We start from the raw sequence: 21,200 nt of genomic DNA, 5'->3' as shown, positions 1-21,200 counted from the left end.
ACTTGTTGGATTTTTGTTGGGTCGTATCCCAACCCCTTGTAAGTTTCTTTTTAGGAAAAAGAAATTGCATTTAATTACTTGGTGCAAAGAAAAACCCACCATTTCATTTCTTTGTATGGTTCTATATATCTTTCCCTGTAAACAACCCAAACCTAGAAAGAAGATAAAACATTTTCTAGTTTCCTTTCTATTTCCTTCCCATCTTGCAATCAAATAACGTTAACAATATTAGTGTTTGGAGGTGATATATCATCATTATTACTCAAGTACAATATATAAAAGGAATCTTTAAATCGCCTAAGAAACTAAATGAAAGAAATCTGTATGATAAACTCTACATCACCCTAACCTAATTAAATAAGAAGCAAAGCAGGTCGAAAACCAACGAACCAAAGGGAGAAATAGACCGAAACTTTCAGCAAAATGAAACAAATTACGTGTATATTTGTGTTGTTCCTCCCTAAAAATCCAAAAAACTGACCCTAAGTACCAAACGAATGAAATTGATAACTTGGGACGGCACCCTTGGCCGCTCGAAAAAGGTTGATGTCCTAGGGTATATCACTGTAAGCAATTAGGAACAGACAAAGGAAGACACTCTGGGTTTCACGTTCATAAATCATAATCCCCAAAACCCAACTGATCAGAGAAGTATATGGGTAAGGATATCCATATAAATCCACAGCACATCGGCAAGGTTTTAGTTGGATATACTTTTAGACCTTAATTATGCTATTCAGAATGCATGCATGGCAAGTCGATAGGTTAATTGCAAGCACCAATGTGACCCTGCATGCCCCTCTCACTTTCTCTTGTTACCATCCTTGACGACTACTGTCAATCTTATCCAAACAAGAACTTTTGAATTAGTAGAGTTGGTTTGGATATAAAAATATCTCAACTCATCAGCTCATTTAATCATTATAATTTTTTTAAATTCTCACACAAATATAATAAATAATTTAATTTTTTCAAATTCTAAAATAATTATAATATTATAATAATATAATAATATTTTATTCAACTTTTAACTTTTATCTCAACTTACTATTCAAATCTCTCTGAATCACATTGCTGCAAGTGTTGAGGATTTACTTATGCGTATGGCCGTATGCACACGTTTTAGGCCATTTCTCGATTAGGTGTTTTTTTTTTTTTTTTAAAATAAAAAATAAAAAATTTACGTAGCATATCCACATGCTACCTGCATCCATTGTGGAGTGCTACTTTTATATATATGCATGGCCAATCTCCTGGTTGCACCCAATGTACATTAATTGGTTGGCGTATAACATCGTGAAGCTGGGAACAAAAAACAAAGTAACTGTAAACTAAAATGGTGTCTCCAGGAATGGATCTTTTGAAGTGTGAGATCCCTATTGAGCAGGAGTCCGTGGTATTGCATGAAGATGTTGTGACTGGTCTAGTCCTTGTTGGCATCGTCAATGGTTTCTGCACTGTTGGTGCTGGAACTATGGTAAACTTCAAATACCTAACTAATGTCTTCTGGTTTTCATCCCTTCACAGTTCTCTATTGGTTTTTGTTTTTGATACTTTTATTTGGAGTAACAATATAATTACCTTCCATTTAGCTTTTGTGAGTTGTGACACACATGAATTTGCTTCATTTGCTGGCTCTCTCTCTCTCTCTCTCTCTCTCTCTCTCTCTCTCTCTCTCTCTGTGGCATGCACCATGTATCCAAAAATCTTGTTTTGTTCCCTAATATATGTTGTGTTGTGTTTCAGGCTCCAAGAGAGCCTAATAGCCAGATTTCACGAATGATCAACGAATCGGAAAGGCTAGCTAGACTGTTCTGTGAGAAGAAATGGCCTGTTTTGGCATTTATTGATTCTCATCAGCCAGACAAACCGGAGGAACCATATCCTCTTCACTGTATTGCTGGCACCGATGAGTCAAATTTGGTTCCTGGTAATCACTCATGTTTTCTCTTTGCTAATGAATTTATATTGCATGTGATAATTGCTTGCCTGTTTGTTCAATCGCATCTAATCACATGACACCTAAGACAAATCTTTGTTGTTGAAATGATTGTTAAATTTTTTTATGATGATCAATTTCTATTAGTTCATGAATAAACACAAAAAACTGGAGTTTGATATCAGATGCAACTGCCAAAATAAGCAATATTAGTTATTTCCCAGTTGAGCTGAGGGGAAAACATTGCATGAAAAGGTCTTCGGTGTTGATAGTCTTCTGCTCGAACTTTATCTTCCTTAACCAAATATTATGGCTGTTAAAAGGTTACAAGGTAAAGTATTTTTTTTTTTCTTTTTGAAAGCTTATGATTATGTTGGCGAGTCCTTTTTTTCACAATATATATGTGTATGTATATTGATGTCATTTTCTGAATTGTCATTTTGTTGTTGTCTGTACATGCCTTGGTATTGGAAGGGTGGCTAGCTAATTTGAATGCCATCAAGCTCTCTCTCTCTCATGTTTCTTTCTTCCACTACAGCTCTGCAATGGTTAGAGAATGAACCTAATGTGACAATCAGACGCAAAGACTGCATTGATGGATACTTGGGTTCAACTGAGGATGATGGCTCAAATATTTTTGTGGATTGGGTAAAGAAGAATCAGATCAAAGCTGTAAGTGTTTTCAAAATTTGTTTCGGAATTTATGATGGAAAACTGTTTCCAAACCAAATGCGTCCATATCTCTATCTATTTGTTGAATATATCCTTCCTAAGTTTAAATTCGAATTGTAACCTATCAAAAGTACTTTTTATTTGAATTGTCGAGCATGGTTGATTTTGTTTATGGCTTGTCTTGGTGAAGATATTGGTTGGAGGGATATGCACAGATGTCTGTGTGCTGGACTTTGTTTGCTCTACCTTATCAGCAAGAAACCATGGTTTTCTCACACCTCTGGAAGATATGGTGGTGTATTCCCGTGGATGTGTGACATTTGATCTTCCTCTCCACGTTGCCAGAAACATCAAAGGAGCTTTAGCTCATCCCCAGGTCTTTAATACTGTGATTGTTATCATAGTTGCTTTTAACAATATTGAGATCACATAAACTTCCCCTCATACTCTGTTTTCTCATTGTCCAAAGAGGAATTTGACATTTCATAAACTTTTTGGCTCTTCTATGAGGGATTTTTATGAACTAATAACTTCTGTAAGGCTCTAATGTTAGACAATCTGACATAGGGACTCAAAAAATATCTTCGTTATTGGCAGGAGTTCATGCATCATGTTGGCCTATACATGGCGAAAGGAAGAGGAGCAAAGATAGCAAGTGAAGTGTCATTTCACGGACCAAAGAAACCATGAGCTAAAGTGCAGCAGCATATAGGGGGCATTGCTCAGTTAAATTGTAGGGCCTGTGTGTATTTTTACTCTTATGAATAAATTTGTGTGCAAAGTAGGTTGAGAGCAATGAGTTATATGCCGCTCAAAAAACTGAAAATAATATCATTAACGTGTGGTCCAGTGAGTTAAAAAAAATGCATCAGTTCATTAATATGAACCCCCTTGAAGTGCTTTAAAGTTGAACTATCTGCAACGAGAACTTAGGCTCACTGTGTGTACGTGATTTTCGTAGTTGTTAGCATTATGATCAGTTGTTCAGTTTTCAACACCATACAGGCTCTTGTCAGGGAGAACAACTTATAAGTAAAAGAGTAAGGAAATACAGCAACTATGAAAGGCCCATCTAGCCACATCACTTGCATAGTGCAAGCATAATGAAAGTTCAATCGCTTGCCAATGGAAGTAAATGGTGCATTTCTAATATTAATTGTGAAAAAGAATTTTGACTGCTTCCCACTTGAATTCTGTAATTGAACTGCATCCCAAAATTAAGGCCATCAACAGGCCTCACATATTTACATCTCTAGTTAAGGTATTTCCTAAGACCATCTACGGGTTAGAATATGATAAATATACTGCATCCAGTTACAAGGCAAAAACCCTGATAATTGACAATAGATATGCAGCACTACAACTACTCAAAAATACACTGATGAAAGGGTTGCCCAGAAAGGGGGAGCAATGGAAGGGGCCATTCGTTGTGTTTTAAATATATGATGGCCACACTTGCTGAGTCCATAATGCTTGCAAGTGCATTGATCAGTTGAGTGAGAAGCATGGACATGATGACTGAAGAACTCCAGGTATTCAGTCATAGATATCTTCGGACTGCACGACAAAGGTAATAAAGGAAATCATAGTAAGAGATCTTAAAATCTGTTAAAACATTTTATACCGGGCTCCGCATTATGTCACAAAAGGGGAAATTACATTTGAAAAGTACCGGGTGTACGCAGAAAACCCCGCAATTATAACTCTCGACTGAACAACCCCAGAGATGGAGAGTTTCCATCTAATTAAATTCACCCAATAACAAAAGGGTGTAAACCAGATTATTTGGTTCCAAGTGAACCCACTTATGGTATTTTTTTTTTCTTTTTTTTTTTCCTGCAATGCCTCCATATATTAACAAGCATTCAGCATCATAAAAAAGTGATACACCATGCATTTAATAATCTAATTGCAGACCACTGCTATTAGTGATGTTCATATCAAAGGGTGCACAGAGCGCTTCTTTCAAAAAACTTATTCCATACTCAAAGGGGCAACTAAAATTAACGCAGATTATGCATGCATGCTATGCTATACGCTATTGGGCCCCCTTTTCCAAAGGTTAGATGGTGACAAATAACAAGCCTCATCCCAACACTAGGATGTACATGGCAACATTTGTAAGGTTACATTCACATTTAATTAACTGTCTAGAAAAAGTAGACCCCGGCTACCCATCATAAAGAAAGTAAACCCCAGGTACTCATGGCACTGCATGTAAATTTTCTTTTTTATACATGAAGGGAACTTACCGTACAAAATCTGAATAAAGAATTTACAAGCTGGAACAACGAATGTACATTGAAAATCTACTCTTGAAGCCTCAGCCTATTGAAGAAAACCAAGAAGTGATATTCAGGGGCCCAATACACAAATCCAACAACAGGCCCCCCTTTAATGTACTGCAGAATTCCATTGAAGGTATAAGATGAAGTCAGTATCCCTATGCGGAAACAGCAAAGGTACAGGAAAAAAATGATCATATATATATATTGTGGCAAAATGAGACCTTTCCATCAAGAATAACAAGTTCACCATCAACCCATCGAGGATTACGAAACCCAGGCTCAGCAAGCCTCCCTTGACCCTTATAGCGCGCAATCTGAGTAGCCAACAAGATCGCAAGAAGCTCTTCAACTCAAAAGAAAAGAGAAAAGGGCGATAAAGAAATACAGAAATGGAGACTTTATCAGAAAAACTCAGCAGCATGAGCTAAATATATACCACTCCAAGTTCTTCTGGAATGATCCCTTTATGAGGAAGCTGATATCTTTTCCCAACCTTTGCTCGGAATGCCACCTGCAGAAACAAAGAGTGTCATTGCTTTGGGAGACAAACTAGATAAATAAATCAGTTGCCACGGAGTTAAATGTGCCTCAGGACCAGTAACATGTACCATTTTTTTTATGAGTAACGTACCAAGTTTTAGATTACAAAATAACCCAGTCTCATTATCATGAAACTGTAGTATTTTGTTTTTGATAAATAAGACTGTAGTATCATGAAACTGTAGTATTCCTAAGACTCAACAGCAAACATCAATTACACATCCCTCATAAATATTAGTATATTTCATCTAAAGTAATAATAAAACACAAATTTGTTTTAGCAACAAAAATGGGGAGAGGCTAGAGAAAAAACAAGAGTGGTGACAATATAACTGACATAGCAACCCCTATTGTTGACTAAAGACACAGCAACTGTAGCATAATATCCATACAAATTTGTCAATTGTATGTAGAGCTAAAAAGCAGGGATATTTCAAAATAGTCTCTGTACATTTTTTAACAAGTAGTCACCGTACTTGTCTTTGATATTGAACGATTTTTTTTTTTTTGGGGGGGTTGTTGGGGGGGTTGGGGGTGGTTAAAAGTTAAATTTTGTTGGGAAAAATGGATTTAGACGCAAAATAATAGATTTAGTTTCATAGAAATTAAAAAACCTTTGAAATTCTAAATTCTATGAATATCCCTTACAAATCGTGAATAGTGTACTTCTTTGTCATAAATAGCCTCTGAATTAGCTATAACAAGCGTTAAAAGGTATATCTTCACCTCTATCAAGAAAGATTGTTGTGATTCACACCGGCTAGATATCTTTTGTTAGGTACCAATGCCATCAACTCATATGGTCGTACTTATAAAACAAAATCAACTCATATGGCCATACTATTTAGTTAACTATAAAGTTTGTTATTGTCCTTTTAACCTTAAAACTAAAATAAACCCACAAGCTATAGCACGTTTACATCCAATATTTAGTAAAAACTACCAGCTATAGCGCAGACAAAGATGCAATTATGCCTTTTACAAGAACAGAATTTCTGACAATTCAAAGAGAAGTCTTCCTTTTAGTGCCCAAAAAGCAAAAATTCAAAGAGAGGTCTACCTAGGAGTGGGCTCAAGTGGTAAAGGCCTTGGGCTTGGGGATATGCTCCCCCCAGGTTTAAGGTTCAAATCCCCTTGGGTGTAAACAATCTCTAGGGGCCATTGGACTGGGGAATTTTTTCTTTAAATTAGCAAAGGTGCACTTGCGGAAAACTCCTTTACTAAGGGCCTCTGCACCCCCAGGATTAGTCAAGACGTTGTTCTTGAACGGCAGGTGCCAATAAAACAAAAAGACATTTATGAATTTCATGGAGCCAACACTTAAAAAAAAAAAATGTGGAGCCACCACACACTACGGGGAAGCACAAACTTATGTTTTATGCCACTAATGCAAAAGTGACTTCTGTTATTAAGCTCCACAAAATCTGGCTCTATTAAAATATGGATAATGCAAGAATTGGTTTTAAGAAATTACCTTGCCGGCTGGTACGTATGGGTCACCCGTAAGTTTCACGGCTTCTACATATTCATAAAACTCAAGCTCTGATGGCTCCTTTTTTCCACCATCCTCTTGCCACTGACCAAATTTGCGGCTCAGATTAATGACTTCTGAAGCGTACAGGCCATGTGCACCAATGTATAGACCTGATAAAATGGACATTCTGAACTCTTAATATACTGTAAGTTGGTTAAAGGGAATAGGATAGGATTTAGAAACATAAAAAACAAATATCATAACCGTCTAGTTTCATATATAATCTCATCATTATACAAAAGCGATACATTTCCAAAGAAAATCACCATTTAAAGGATCTGGAGTCGCTGGTATTTCAATGCGACTGAAGGTTGTTGATCCGGACAGTGGTTGATGATTTTGAGCCTGTCTGAGCGTGAGATTTATTAATTCACCAACATCTTTGAGAACCTACAGTTAAAGCAAAGATTACAACTAAGCATACTTGATAGGAAAACTTCACTACATGAACAGTCTGTCACTTTGGCATGTATTAGGTGGGTCAGCACTCTTCAAAAAACCAACCTTTAAGGGTATCTTCTCTCTACCAATGAATTTAGCAAGATCAAACATAACATGGTCAATACTGCGTTGATGCTTAGCTGATTTATCTACTGAAGGTCGTTCCTTGACACCAGAATCCTGCTCATTGATGGTTTTCTCTATAGAGAAGGAAAATGACAAACGCCCCTTCTTCTCCAGCTTAGCAGGTATTCGAAGTAAATCTTTAGTAGGCAAACTGTTGGAGAGTTTCTGTGCAAGACCACCTACAACAACTTTAACGGCAATTTCATTGTGCTCTTCGCTTTCAATAATCCCAGGATCATCATCCATCTCAATTTCATCAGTATCTTGGTCACTTTCCCCATCATCTTCGTCCTCTGCCTCTACACCTTCTATCCCATTGTCCTTCTCTTCATCTTCTTCCTCAATTATCTGCTCAATCACCTTAGATATTAAATTCTTGTCTACCTTCCCTGGTGTTGTCACTTTTAAAACCTTGACCTTGACACCAGGAATCATATCCCTCAATATGTTCTGGAAACCAGACAGACCCTCAGCTAGATCAGAATTATCATCACCATCTTCGGGATCTTCAGTATTCACAACAAATAGATCACTTTTATCTTCAGTTGAGTCTAAAGGATTTAAGCTGGCAGTGGCATCCCATGCTTTAGAGCGTATTATTGGAGAACCTTCAAAAGCCCCCCTCTGCTTTAAGTACACAGCCTGAAAATGACAATGCAAAGATAATGTGCTATATAGTATGGTAACTGGCACACCACATTCAACATGAAAGTGCAAAGAAATATAACACCTGAAACACGTGGTGGAAACATGCATCCTTAAATGCATATATTGTATGCCACCATTACGTGTAGACAAGGATGCAATAATGAGTGTAATCTCGATTGCAGTGAAAGAATGCCTATTTGCATGTACAATTACATACTTGTGGAAAATAGTATGCATATATGCCTGAAAGCACACCACTGCCAAAGTCTATGTAAACAAGAGTTAAGAGTATCAAGCTATAGTTGCCTAACTAGCAAAACTTGTAAAATTGATCAAGATAAAAACATGACCATCAGCAGACCACTCGCCAATGCAATCTAGATAACTATACTAAATAAAAATAAAATGATCAGATCACAAAAGCAGCCATATCAATTGCCATCACAATGTCAATAGAATACCATTCTTTAACCGCAACTAAGGAAGCACTTAAAATTTTCACTCTTAATGGGTAGAGATAACATACCTGCTGTTTGTATTCACCTCTCTTATTCACTGTAAGAAAAATTTCAAACAAGGGAACACCAGCTGCAGCCATAGCAAGTTGCCTGAAAAAATAAGCAATTAAAAATTGATGATTTTTTTTTTTTTTTTTTTTTTTTTTTTGTGGTGGTAGTGTGGAAGATGATCCTGTTGTGTATCATGGGGTGTACGTGGTCGGAAAGAAATGAGCGGTGCTTTGAAGATGGGGAGCACACAATGGCAGAACTTCAGAATTATTTTATGCACACTTTAATGCTTTGGTTCTCAGCCATTGTACTTGATGGAAACAATGCTCATGACTTTTTGTCCCTAATCTAGAATGTATTTAGGTATTCTTTTGTATACTTCCTGTGTACATGGGCTATGCCTATTTCATTCATATCAATAAAATTTACTTCTTACGTATAAAAAAAAATGATGAACAGCAGGGCTTGAAAATATAAGAATCTTTACTAGTAAGAAAAAGTAGTGTGATGTGTTGAAGGATCCAAATGGAAAAGTTTCGTTGGCATACCAAAACTGCTTGATATTAAAAGTATATGAAAAAATGTGTAGGAGAACCAAACCATAATTAACACAAGATATCTTCCATGAGAGAAACCCTTCCCAACAAAAATTGACTAAAAGAAAGAAAAAACAATCAAGAAAGCCCAGGAAAACAAAAGGCACCCAACAGAAAACAAAGCCAATCTCAGACCTCCACTCTTATTTGACTAAAACTTGAGGATCAAAATGAAAGAACTAATCAAGAAAAAGTACTTACCGAGGGCTAAAACTTTTTGCCACGTATCTTCCATGTTCTGCTGTTATTCGAATAATTAGACCCTGCGGATCATTGACATTTTTTGAAATGCCAGCCCACCATCCCACCTGAAAGTCAGAATCACAAACAAACTACATAACACCAAGTAACCAAATAATATGAACGGCATTATCTACTATTAGGTAGTATTTATTAAAAATTTTCATAGATATTGGTATTATCTTCCATTAGATCAGGAAAGTGGACATTGACCAAGTAAAGATTATGTGGTCTTTTATTATCCACAGAAATGTTGTGAAGAAATAACAATTTGATGGTATGCCAATAATAAGGAAAAAAACTAGCAATTTTCTTTGGAACCAAACAAATTCCACATTCAAGAAAACAGAAACCAGTTAACACTTCAAAAATAAACAACAAATTTGCAACAGTGGAAATTAGTTGACTTGATTTTCTGTTCACTGCCTTTTACAAATGAACAACCTTGGGTTTATTTAAACACTGAATCCCCTTCCGCCAAAAAGAAAAAAAAAAAAAAAAGTAAGGAAGAAAAAGAATTCACAACAGAAGCAACTCAAAGATTGCATCTTGGCTCAGATAAGCAAAATGTCAGGGCATCCGCACCCCTTATGAACACCGGCAAGCTGGCGGTTGTGGCAAACAGTTACCAAAGATTACGATGAATATATGCAGAAATCTTTCTCAGAGACAAATGAGAAAAATATCACCAGTGTCAAATATGCACATCAAACAACTACAAGAATCATTTATTAATCCACCTACTTGCACATAAAAAGGTATGTTTACAACTGGAGCTGAGACATATTTGTACATCATGATGCACAATTTTTTTATGCAACTCACCAATCCAGCACAGGCATTATCACGTATATCAGCTGCATCCTGGAAACGCTCTTCCTCTATAGCTTTCTGAAACAAAGATTTCAAAAAATAAAAGAAAGATAAAATGAAGGACAAGCCAGACAAAATGTTTTTTTTTTTTTTTGGTGCCAATGACTGTTTTCATACATTCAGATGAGATATCACTCTGCCAACAGTATCATTTGTAGCTGCAGCTGCAATGGCCACCTTGAGCCTAGCAGCATCTTCATAATCCTCTATAAATACTGCATGACCTAACTGTGACTGTTGAAACAAAAAGAAATATATTATCAGCGAATAAATTACGTCCACACAAAAGAAAGCAGCATAATAATTAAACCCGGTAATTTGATAGCATTCACACATAAGTGTGACGTGAGCGTTTCCCTAATTAGTTTCTTAAAATTTTCATAAAAACAAGATTTTAAAGGATGATTCTGGAAACTTCATTTGAAGATCAGTCATAAATTCTTGATTTCTCACTGGCAAGTACATTGGAGTTGCCTATAGAGCCTATAAAAAAGTGTGTACTGGAGTTGCTAAGCAGGATAACAGTTTCAAGCGAATATAACAAAAGATTATTTTTTAAGTCGAATATGTATATATAAAGCAGTCATCGAGTAGAGACTCTGAAGAGTGTATTTAAAGCATAAAAGACGAACTCACGCTATCTCAAAACATCACCCACAAAGCGAAATATGGGGAAAATTAATTAATAATTACGAGGTGTCAACTAGTTTAGCTGGTAAAGTTACCTGGTTTCACGGAGGGTTAAAGTGAATTATTAACGCTATTTTTCAATCTAAAAAAAAAATAACTTTCTATTTATTTCTCATCCTGCCAGTTGTTGAATTCTTCCCTAATAAAAGTCTCCGACCCGGTTCCAACGATGCACTTTGTGTTGGCTCCAACTGTGGAATTCACGCCTTCCAGATTTTAATTTGTTTGCTAGAGCATGTCCATTGTCTAATTGGCACTTCTTCATCGACAAACGACCCAATATAGAAAAAAAAGGAACAAACTCGCAAAGCCCACGTTCGTGCAATAGAAAAGACGTAAACATTGAAATCAAATTGACCTTCAGAAGGGAGACCATACGCTCCTCTTCATCGATTTCGTCGAAATGCTTGCGCCAGCGATCCCAATTCCACTCTTCGACTTCCACCTCTGCATTTCGGCTCTTGCTCAGCTCACCATCGCGAACGTCCTCGGCGTCTTTCTGTTGCGAGTTGAAGTAGGAATCGAACCGTTTGATTGCAGTCTTGACGACGTCGCCGAGCACAGAGTCCCATCGCCAATGGGTGGAGTTGTCGGGAGAGGATGAGGGATTGTGGTGGCAACGGCAGAGGTAGGAGTCGGAAAACCGAGAGAAGGAGAGAGAATGAATCTGAGAGGGATGGGACGGTCGTTTGAGAGGGTGAGAGGAGGGGAATTTGGGGTTTGGAAAGGTCAGGTTGCGAGGAGTCGAAGGAGATATGGAAGCCATAACAGATAACTCAGAGAGAGAGAGAGAGAGAGCTGCGTTTGTGTGCGTGGGTGGGAGCTGTGGTTGTGAATAGAGAGCCAAAACCAGGTCTAGTGGTGAGAGAGAGAGAGAGAGAGAGAGAGAGAGGGTATTGATATTGGGAACCGGGGGTTGCAGGTGGCCGGGAAGGGTTGGGCAACTTTAAGATAAGGATTAAATTTCAGTTGTTTTCCTTCTCTGGGTCTGGGTTTTATATCATCGTTTTCTATTTACTTTTAACCCGTCCATATTTGGTTAATTGAGACAGTTAGGCCTTCTATTTTTTTAATATATAAAAGTTCTGATATTTATATTCACTTTTATATATTATTTATATATTTTATTTATATAATTTATTGAAATAATTATTTTATATTAAAAAAATAATGCAATTAATCAAATTAATAGAACATACAAACAACACATAAAAGTGTCTATATATATAATTTTTATAATAATAATGTTATTATTATTTATGTGTATCTTAATTCCAAATCACAATCTCACAAATTGTGAGTGAGACTGAATTAATTTTGAAGTATTTTAAAAATCGAATTGACAATTTTAATAAATAAAAAGGAGAGTGATGGAGAAAAGTCTCAATTCTTATATAATTATTGTCATTCTTAAGGCTCGAATGCCTGCATGATCTCTCTCCTAAATGAAATCAATCGAATGGAAAAATATAGGTAAGAATGCACAGCAAACACAAAGAATTGAAATTAGTTTGATGGATGTGACAGAGCAGAACTAATGGAATAATAACCAGCTTTTAAAACTCATAAAAAGGTGGCTTTGGATTAAGGATTGGTGATTGCATCATTTCAGCTCATCGTATTGTAGCTGGGAAGTATCTGAAACTTGTTCAACTGGGGACGAAACATCTGCAGCTGCTCAATGAAGTGGACTCCAACTTACAATATTGCTTAAGTAGCAAGACAAAATCATCATGTTCTCTGCCTCTTTCTTTCTCAGGCAATCATATTCTCGAGTGACATGCTCGCAGCCTCGCACGCAGTTTCCCATTTTTTTATTTTTGTTTGACACTATTGCAAGTGGCAGTAATTGATTCTCTACCTACTGTGAAAGTTGCCTAATTTTGGCTTAAACTATAATTTTGCACTTGGGAGGAATGATGGTCTGTTTGATAATTTATAGCCACCTTACTACTATGTTTTTTGGTGTTAAAATCTGATGTTAATTGTTAGAGAGTCATAGACGTAAAGAAATTACATAAAAAATAAACTCACAAATTGATATGACTTCATGTAATTTATTATATTTAATTTATAATAAAAATAATTTTACAATCTATGTACCTAATTAGTTTGGATTTACTTTTACGTAATGACTTAAATATTTCTCTAATTGTTATGATTGATTCAATGTTGTATCTTATTAAGATATTGCCAAATAGATGGTCTACGTATGTATGATAGTAACTGTAAAAACAAAATGGAAACGCAATGATTCATCCTTTTCCTCACCTAATACTTTGACGTAAATGATGGGACTCGTCCTCTCAAGACGTGCAGAGACGTTTCTACAAAAATACACACACAGGGTTAATGTATTTTTTGACTGAGAACTTGAGATATTATTCCAACATACTTTTCAATTATTGCATTGTTTTCTTTTCAGAGTAACTCTTAATGGTACTTGAGATTTACAAAGCTTTCTTATGCAATAAAGGATCAGAAATGACTTGAGGCTCAAAATCTGGCTTCAAATAATGAGCAAGCAGCTCTGCATACAACTCATATCGGGCAGTCATTCGGAATCCCCACTTGTCTTTCAGCTGCCTACAAAGGTTGAGATCCATGTCTGAGATCAGCAGCCCATCCCTGTTACGGGAAAGAGATGGAGTGCAAGAAGCATCTGGGGCTGAAAAATAACTGGATCCATAGAAATGCCCAAAATCTGCATGTTGTGGCTTTCCATCACCGGAGGTGAATGGATTGGGGAATATCTCAGTTCCAACACGATTGATTGACCCAACAAAGTAACTATTTGCTATTGCAGCATTACGGGCCTGTAAAACCGACAATTATATGTCAACATTCTATCAAGAAACATCTTCTCTTTCTGGATATCATGAAAGATTGGGTTTAAGGGTTGAAGTGTAACAAATGGCTGCCAAACGTTTTCATTTGAGTGGTCATCTACTAGACAGTGTCCACAATGGTACTAGAGTATTTCCCTTTTAATAAATTCTGTCATTCACTAGAATGTATTCCTCTCTCTATGCAAAAGAATATGGGGCTGATATTTAACTCAAGTTATTTCTAATGTGAAAATGTTAAACCGGCAGAATCTACAGTCAACAGAGATAAATCCATCAAAAAAAAGAGAATTTTGATAATAAAGCAAATCAATGGAAAAACTAACCTCAATGGGCCACATAGGTTCACTGAGTTCACCAACAGTAGCAGAAGGGTTGAAAACAATCTCTGCACCATTCAAGCCAAAACCTAACCAATTCAATGGATGGTGCCTCCCATAACATATATTAACACCGATCTTTCCATAAGCCGTCTCAAAAACAGGATGCCCGGTATTGCCCTCCATATAATATGTGCTCTCATTGAAGTCTCCAACTCTTGGTATATGGTTCTGTTGAAAAGGCCAATTTCATCACATCCTCCAAAAATAAAATAAAAAATTAAAGAGAACCATAACAACAGACAAACTAGTAGTTTACTTTACGATGCTTGCCAATTATGTTGCCATGATTTCCAATTATAACAGCAGTGTTCCAAATGGTCTCTCCATGATTGACATCCCTCTCAAGAATTGGATTTATGATGACCATATTATATTTCAGCGCAAAATCTTGAAGAAATTGTGTTGATTCCCCACCAACAGGTTCTGCAAATTCACACCAACTCTTCTCCCGCGTACAAAAGGCAAATGGCATCATCCATGCTTCCTGGTTGAAGTTTACATAAATGTCACTTGAGATTTTCAGACTTTAGATAGAAGTGAATCAATAAAACTATTTCACCCAAATCCCATTACGCACTTGTAGGCATAATATGTTGACTCCTGAAGCACCAGCAACCTCAATGATAGGCTTTAGTTTCTGAAAGATAGCCCTCTTTTGTTCCTGGAAGTGGGTAGTAGTTGGAAGAGCTATGGAGTTCTGAATAAGACCAACCCTAACTACTCGAGGTGCTCTTAATAATTCTTTGTCAGCACGAAAGCAGAAAGCCTGAAAGAATTTAACATAAAAAATTAGGATCCATCGATAATGTAGCAGAAATGAAAGAACTATTACATGTCTGGTACTAGCAGACAGAACGCCGTGGTTCTGCATGTAAAATTACTAAAATTACATTTTTTCACATTCTACAACAAAATCACAATGTTGCCGTCCCACAATGGAAAAAAACTCGTACCAAAAAAATCAACAAGATCTCCAACTTATCAATCGAATGATAACAAGTCCAGTCATTATTACGATGAATTACGTTTCTTGAGTTGAAAGGATCAATTCAGATATACTACATAACGCACACGGAAAAGGAATTTATGGTCAACCTAGTACTGCAAAGAGATTCTAAAACTGAACCACTATAGCATAGCCAGGATAAATGCCTACCTGGAGGTCAAAATCATGTTCTGAAGAGAGCGCTTTAGCAGAATCTGGAATATCTATTTTATCAATTGCCCTCGCACAATTAAGCCCCAGAAGTAAGCGGCTGACTTCCTGTAAACTTGCAATCATGTAATCAGATATATCACAATATGTCTACACGTGGTCAATCAAACATCAAAAGCACAGCCAATTTAAGAGAAGGAAAAAATAACCCACCTTCCCTCACAATTAGAGAAAAATTTAAACCCCACCTTCCCCAACAAGAGAGACACAGAGAGAGAGAGAGAGAAGGGTTGGACCTACACATTATTATTTTTTTAAGTACTACACATTATTTTTTGTTTAGTGGTAAAAAAATATAACTAATAACATATATTCACGTGCAGAATTGCAATATTTAGCTCCGCCCAGCAAATTATACTAAGCCAGGGTAGCATGAATATGGTTTGCTCTTCAGATAATCCAGACTAGTCGGACCAAACTGAGTGCTTTTACAGCTGGATAAACAAGTATGATCTAAAGTATAGTTGGGTATGGTACTTGAGCTTAACCTGCCATCTTCATTGCAGAGGAACCAAATCCTTTCACAAATGGTTTTCAGTTTTCAGTTCAATTTACATGATCACAACAATTGCACATATATCCAAAAACCAAATCCTCCAGATCAAAATTATATATTCAAAGATTACAGCACAGGATTAATTTTTTTAGAAAAAAATCGAAACTTGTAATTTCAACCAACTCCACAAGTTTTCTATCTACTCATCGAACGTAACAATTTCTTGATCGCTCCAAAAAGCTTGTCGCTAAAAAATAACGAAACACCAATGTCATCGGGGAAAAAGTTGTTTACAAATTGAGAACACTCAAAGCACCTTGAAAGTGAAGCACTACTCAAATTTGATGGTTCGCAAAATTGAAATAGATCAAATAAAGAATCAGCCCAGATTGAAACCGTAAAATCAATGAACTCGATACATATTTCTTTCTTTTTAAAAAATCTAGAACTAGTTGAAAAACCCAGCTAAGATAAAACGAAACTAACCTGGGAGAGCTCAGGTTTGAGGTTTGCGCTTAGAAGAGAGTGAAGCGATTCGTACCCACAAATGGAACCGTCTTTCACGGTCTTAGTTGTTTCTTCTTTAACTTCTCCATTTTCTGCTTCAATCGCTTGTGCTTTCTCCATTTTCTTCTCTTAGAGAGAGAGAGAGAGAGAGAGAGAGAGAGAGAGGACTCAGAGGAGGTGGTGGTGGTGGAATGGAATATACCAGGAGTGACGTGCCCTCTCTGAATATTAGAAGTTAAAACCTTGAAACAATTTGAAACGGCCGGTTACAGAGTGGGCTGTGGGCGTGAAACTCGAGCCGTTGGATCAAGAAGCTGTTGATGTTGTGGGCTGTGGTGGGGTAGGGTGATGGAGGAATGCAACTGCCGGTCAAGCCTTTCAAGTGCCAGACGGAGGAGGATAATCCGTTAGATAAAGGCACGACCTTCAAAGAACACGTGTCCGTTCAGAGTTTGGCTCTCCAACCGCCACGCGTTCCGTTCTCAATTCAGTTCCTTGAATGGCAGGTGAAGAGTCCCGCTTTCCAGCACTGAGGATTTTCTCGGTGCTGAGAAAATGACGAGAAACGGAGAGGAAGAGGACCTAGTGAGGACGGCATCTACGAGCTCCACCACTAGACTGAGAGTCAGAACGGACCCTTTCCTGCTGGTATGTAGGGGCTTCAGCGTCATAACCGCTCTCACTGCCATCCTCTGCATTGTGGTCAACGTTCTCTCAGCCATTCGATCCTTCAAGGACGGATCCGATGTACTCTTTTCTCTCTATCCCTGTGCATATTTGTATATGAAATGCATTTGTTTCTACGTCGAGGTGAAATTTTGGGTTGTTATATGATCGTAATTGCAGATATTCGATGGGATATTTCGGTGTTACGCCGTTGGGATTGCGTTCTTTGTGGTTCTGGCTGAGACGGAATGGGGATTCATCCTCAAGTTCTGGAAGGTTCGGCTCATTGGTTTAGTTGTTGTCTCAAGCAATTTTAATTTGATGTGTTGTTCAAGGAATTCGATTGGAAGTTGATATTTGAAATGTTAATTGTTCTTTGGAGAGACTTTTGATTTGACATTCCAAACCATGTGTTAGGTTATTATTTAACGCCTCCACTAAATTCAAATGTTTGACAATATAGATGTTACCATTTAGATCAATGATCTCGTTAAACATTTGTGTCACCATTTTGCAGGTGTTGGAGTATTGGGCTGGTAGGGGTATGCTGCAGATCTTGTATGTTATCAATTTAGTAACGAGTTTGTTTTTTTCCCTACCTGTAGATCATCTCTCCCTGACAGTGGCTTGATTCGGATTTCATCTCACAAAACCCAATAAAAGTAAACCCGAGCCGATATTTCAAAATCCAAATCCTAAAAGTTTATCTTAAATGTTTGAATCTGATTTGATTCAGTGCCAAACAGAGCAGGCTTAGGTTAGTTAAACTGGGATGTACCCAAACTCATTCTAACAGTCACATTACCAAATCAAAGAAGCAGGACAAGTGATTACATTTAACTATTCTTTATTATTGGGCAAGAGATAGAACTCTCAAGAAATCATTAGACTTTTTCGATAAGGTATTTTAGACTCATTTTTTACACAATCTGAAAAAAGTAACAATTTTACTCGGTGAACGAGAACATTCTCTTCAGCGTTGCAGTGATGACAAGAGCTTTCCCTGATTATTCTGGGGTGCAGGAGGACCTTATTCTTCTTCAGAACATATCAAGTTATATGCTTCTTGCTTATGGTGTACTCTATTTAGCTTCGGTAAGATATTTGAAAGCTCAGATTTTTAATTCAGGAGGTTTGAATGTTTGAACATGTTTTTATCCTCCTCCAACCCGGCTTATGTGAGGCACAGAAACTTGCACTGTTCAAATTTGTAAAACGGAGCTTTTGCATGTCTCAATGAAATTCATTTTCTCAGTCAAGTCAAATAGGTATTCTTAATTTACTCATTGTGGCACAAGTTCTTCAATGATGCCTTGCCGTGTTGCGGTTAAAGTATGTGATGTATAAGCATCATTTTCCATTATTTCTTTAGGACCTGATGTCTTAATTGATTCTTGTTCCAATTCTAAGGGGCTCCTGTGCATTGGGCATCTCAAGCGTTTACGGCAGAAGAAAGAGATTACAAGGGACCAAGCTGTCAAGGATCTGGAAGTAAGCTATTCTATTACTATAATTTTACAATTGACGACTTACTAACAAGATTTCTGGTCTGCCATTCACTTTCATGATTGTTTTTTGTTTATGATTCCAATTCCCACTGTGATGGAAAATTATATTTGAAAAAGGAGAAAAAAGATGGGATTTTGTTGCATCATATCTTTTGAGTTCAGGCTCGCAGGTTGAAAATTTTAAACCAGCTAATGATGATCCTCTCTTAAATCTTTCATCTCAGTTGGTAAAAAAACCTAACAATTATGAAGCTGGTGGTTAAATCTAGTTTTCCCAAAATTGTCTTCCTACTGGAAGTATTGGGGAAGTCTTTGACTCATACATGATTTTACATGATGAGCTCATATCGAAAGGCTATTACCTATTATCAGTCCTACGAAAACTGATTTTCCGATTTTGGGTGCTTAACTAACTGAGGACTATGTGTTAGGTTGTTCCAGATATTCTGCTTCGTGTGTTCATTAGGGTGCTAAGGAGGCTGTGTGGTTCTTAAACTTTCTTGTGGGTCACATGCATCAAGCTTCCCCTTACATCATCTAATTATAAAACTGGATTCGAACGGACCGCTATTTGTTCCACCTTTCTTTATCTGCTAAATTTGAAATGTAATGATCAGTCAAAACACATATGATGGCGTTTTAGAATGTTTTTTTTTTTATAACCTTGGGTGTCCGGGCCAGCTTACGCGCACCTCGACTAATCCTAAGGGGCCCTGAAGTTAACGACCAGGTAAATCCTCCAATGGCCCTGAGGGGACTCGAACTAGTGACCATTGGGGAGCAAACCCAAGGCCTGACCAATTGAGCTATCCCTCGGGGTTATGGCGTTTTAGAACGTTCATAAGAATATAATAGGCTTTTGTTATTAGTGGGGTACGTAGGTTTGCAATGAATACTGTGATGCTGTTTAAGGTGATGGCATTTTGAGGGTTAAGATTTCACGTCTTCTGTAGTTATGGCACGATTCCTTTGAAGGCCCTGCTAACTGTTAAAATAGGCAAAATATTCATAAATCTGATTCAAACCACTTATCAGATTGATTGGTTGGAACTTGATTATCTTATGAAGTACCCTAGATTTTGGAATGATGTTAAATTCTTTCCTTCGATTGTATTGTTTGTTGATTTCATGCAGAAATTTCCTGTATTAACTTGCTTTTGCTGACAATTATAGGAATTGGAGCGGCGTAGAGAGGAACTCGAACAATGGCTTGTCACAGAAAGGGTCTAAGACAATTTGTGGTTTGGATAGTGGTTTTCAATGAAAGTTGAAAGTAGAAAAAAAATATTATTAGAATAGTATTTTTTAATATTATTATTGTTTTGTGATTTGAAAAAGTTAAATTATTTATTATATTTTGTATGAAAATTTGGGAAAGTTGTAATGATAAGATGAGGTGAGTTGAGATAAGATAAAACAATCTTACAATCCAAACCTAGCACAACAGTCAAGGAAACCAAGTCTGTTTTGTCATTTGCTTTGTTCAGTCAATTTGAAGAGGGATGTTTTTGCTCCTTCTTGACCGAGTAATTGCTAGTTATTTAAACAAGAGAAATCCCAGCGATATACCTTCTGAAGTCCTTGAAGTTCAGTTTTGAGCAGCTAGCATAGTGTATCCATGGAAGACGGTGCCTGATGCTACCTATCTGCTCCTAAGTCAATGTTCTGGCAGGTGATTTGTATATTGTACTGCTGTATTAAATTCTGATGCTAAATAGGGGTAAAAAGTGAAATGAAAGGACCGGAACAACACAATTTGCAACATTAAGGAAGAGGCTCAATCAAAATTTATGATTATGGAGCGAAGATCTCTAGTGGAAGTTGTCTTAGAAGTTCTAGAGACCCAAGAATTTTACCCTTCTCAAACAGTTCCATCAGTAGTGGTGATTTCAGTGCTTCAACATTGCTGGCTGGACCTTTGTAAACCTAAACTGAATATTATTTGCTATTTAAGAAACACAACATTTGCTATGGTATTGTTTACAGTGATAAAAAAAAAAAAAAAAAAAAAAAAAAAAAAAAAAAAAAAAAAAAAGTGAATACTAATAGTTTTTTTATACTAATTGATGTCAAAATTTCTAAATAGACAAGTTCGATACAAGCCCTTGTAAAAAAATGGACACCACATAAAAAAGTGTAAAAAAACTATTTTTTATTAGTGAGAACCCACTTTTTAACAAATGGCTTATGAGTAGTCTGATGGATGTAGCATGACAAGTACTGATAACTGTAAAAATAATTTTTTTTTTCCATTGATTTTTTTTTTTTTATCCTTAAAACATTTTTTTAAAAAAGTCACAACATTATTTAAAAACACTTTATTAATCACTAAGTAAGAAAAAAAAAAGCACCGGGACCCAACCATCGGTAGGAGTAGCATTTTTCAAGGGTTTATATGAGTTTTATCTATTTGATACTTGTACATAGCATTCATCATCCATAGTTCATTTGTTTTCTGAGAGTTACCAGATCCTGATCGAAG

General features: G+C 36.7%; 4 protein-coding genes across 8 annotated transcripts; 2 read left to right on the top strand and 2 right to left on the bottom strand.

Annotated features, from left to right (window-relative positions):
- The first annotated feature begins 1,336 nt into the window (after positions 1-1,336).
- Positions 1,337-3,619, top strand: LOC122313350 (nicotinamidase 1-like). The gene is made up of 5 exons (XM_043128271.1): positions 1,337-1,477; positions 1,747-1,930; positions 2,478-2,611; positions 2,802-2,987; positions 3,209-3,619. Exons 1-5 carry the CDS (start codon positions 1,337-1,339, stop codon positions 3,299-3,301), a joined length of 738 nt encoding a protein of 245 aa, XP_042984205.1. The 3' UTR covers positions 3,302-3,619.
- A 118-nt stretch (positions 3,620-3,737) lies between these two features.
- On the bottom strand, positions 3,738-12,051 carry LOC122313349 (protein EXECUTER 1, chloroplastic-like). 4 transcript variants are annotated; one of them, XR_006243362.1, is made up of 12 exons: positions 11,455-12,050; positions 10,524-10,640; positions 10,359-10,424; positions 9,495-9,601; positions 8,715-8,796; positions 7,478-8,182; positions 7,240-7,363; positions 6,914-7,083; positions 5,336-5,410; positions 5,121-5,242; positions 4,864-5,013; positions 3,738-4,168 (listed from the first exon to the last, which is right to left on the bottom strand). XR_006243362.1 is itself a non-coding variant. In XM_043128269.1 (11 exons), exons 1-11 carry the CDS (start codon positions 11,860-11,862, stop codon positions 4,935-4,937), a joined length of 2,055 nt encoding a protein of 684 aa, XP_042984203.1. In that variant the 5' UTR covers positions 11,863-12,051; the 3' UTR covers positions 4,448-4,934. The 4 variants fall into 4 exon arrangements, 2 of the variants coding, with proteins under 2 accessions (XP_042984203.1, XP_042984204.1); XR_006243363.1 differs by having other exon boundaries at positions 5,121-5,213; positions 11,455-12,049; XM_043128269.1 differs by lacking the exon at positions 3,738-4,168 and having other exon boundaries at positions 4,448-5,013; positions 11,455-12,051.
- Positions 12,052-13,475: 1,424 nt separating this feature from the next.
- LOC122313504 (beta-ureidopropionase-like) lies at positions 13,476-16,765 on the bottom strand. Its single transcript, XM_043128583.1, has 6 exons — positions 16,524-16,765; positions 15,482-15,589; positions 14,903-15,091; positions 14,582-14,809; positions 14,269-14,493; positions 13,476-13,912 (listed from the first exon to the last, which is right to left on the bottom strand). The coding sequence occupies exons 1-6, from the start codon at positions 16,662-16,664 to the stop codon at positions 13,547-13,549; spliced, it is 1,257 nt and encodes a 418-aa protein (XP_042984517.1). The 5' UTR covers positions 16,665-16,765; the 3' UTR covers positions 13,476-13,546.
- Positions 16,766-16,964: 199 nt separating this feature from the next.
- On the top strand, positions 16,965-20,232 carry LOC122313505. 2 transcript variants are annotated; one of them, XM_043128584.1, is made up of 6 exons: positions 16,965-17,291; positions 17,391-17,486; positions 17,728-17,768; positions 18,179-18,305; positions 18,621-18,701; positions 19,892-20,232. In XM_043128584.1, exons 1-6 carry the CDS (start codon positions 17,100-17,102, stop codon positions 19,946-19,948), a joined length of 594 nt encoding a protein of 197 aa, XP_042984518.1. In that variant the 5' UTR covers positions 16,965-17,099; the 3' UTR covers positions 19,949-20,232. The 2 variants fall into 2 exon arrangements, with proteins under 2 accessions (XP_042984518.1, XP_042984519.1); XM_043128585.1 differs by having other exon boundaries at positions 16,971-17,291; positions 18,188-18,305.
- The last annotated feature ends 968 nt before the right edge of the window (positions 20,233-21,200 follow it).

Source organism: Carya illinoinensis, chromosome 6, assembly GCF_018687715.1.
Source record: "Carya illinoinensis cultivar Pawnee chromosome 6, C.illinoinensisPawnee_v1, whole genome shotgun sequence".
Lineage (NCBI taxonomy): Eukaryota > Viridiplantae > Streptophyta > Magnoliopsida > Fagales > Juglandaceae > Carya > Carya illinoinensis.
Note: the sequence above shows the minus strand (reverse complement) of the source record. Positions and strands in the feature narration are given on the sequence as shown.

Bases quoted from the DNA above. Each gene is read 5' to 3' on its own strand.
- LOC122313349 (XM_043128269.1), bottom strand. From the start codon at position 11,862: ATGGCTTCCATATCTCCTTCGACTCCTCGCAACCTGACCTTTCCAAAC. The intron at 9,602-10,358 runs GTGAGTTGCATA...TCTGACTTTCAG, and splicing joins ATAATGCCTGTGCTGGATTG to GTGGGATGGTGGGCTGGCAT. The intron at 5,014-5,120 runs GTCTCATTTTGC...GGAATTCTGCAG, and splicing joins TTGTTATTCTTGATGGAAAG to TACATTAAAGGGGGGCCTGT.
- LOC122313505 (XM_043128584.1), top strand. From the start codon at position 17,100: ATGACGAGAAACGGAGAGGAAGAGGACCTAGTGAGGACGGCATCTACG. The intron at 17,292-17,390 runs GTACTCTTTTCT...TCGTAATTGCAG, and splicing joins CCTTCAAGGACGGATCCGAT to ATATTCGATGGGATATTTCG. The intron at 17,769-18,178 runs GTATGTTATCAA...GAACGAGAACAT, and splicing joins AGGGGTATGCTGCAGATCTT to TCTCTTCAGCGTTGCAGTGA.
- LOC122313350 (XM_043128271.1), top strand. From the start codon at position 1,337: ATGGTGTCTCCAGGAATGGATCTTTTGAAGTGTGAGATCCCTATTGAG. The intron at 1,931-2,477 runs GTAATCACTCAT...CTTCCACTACAG, and splicing joins TGAGTCAAATTTGGTTCCTG to CTCTGCAATGGTTAGAGAAT. The intron at 2,988-3,208 runs GTCTTTAATACT...CGTTATTGGCAG, and splicing joins GAGCTTTAGCTCATCCCCAG to GAGTTCATGCATCATGTTGG.
- LOC122313504 (XM_043128583.1), bottom strand. From the start codon at position 16,664: ATGGAGAAAGCACAAGCGATTGAAGCAGAAAATGGAGAAGTTAAAGAA. The intron at 14,810-14,902 runs GTGCGTAATGGG...AACTTCAACCAG, and splicing joins TCAACATATTATGCCTACAA to GAAGCATGGATGATGCCATT. The intron at 14,494-14,581 runs GTAAACTACTAG...CCTTTTCAACAG, and splicing joins TAATTGGCAAGCATCGTAAA to AACCATATACCAAGAGTTGG.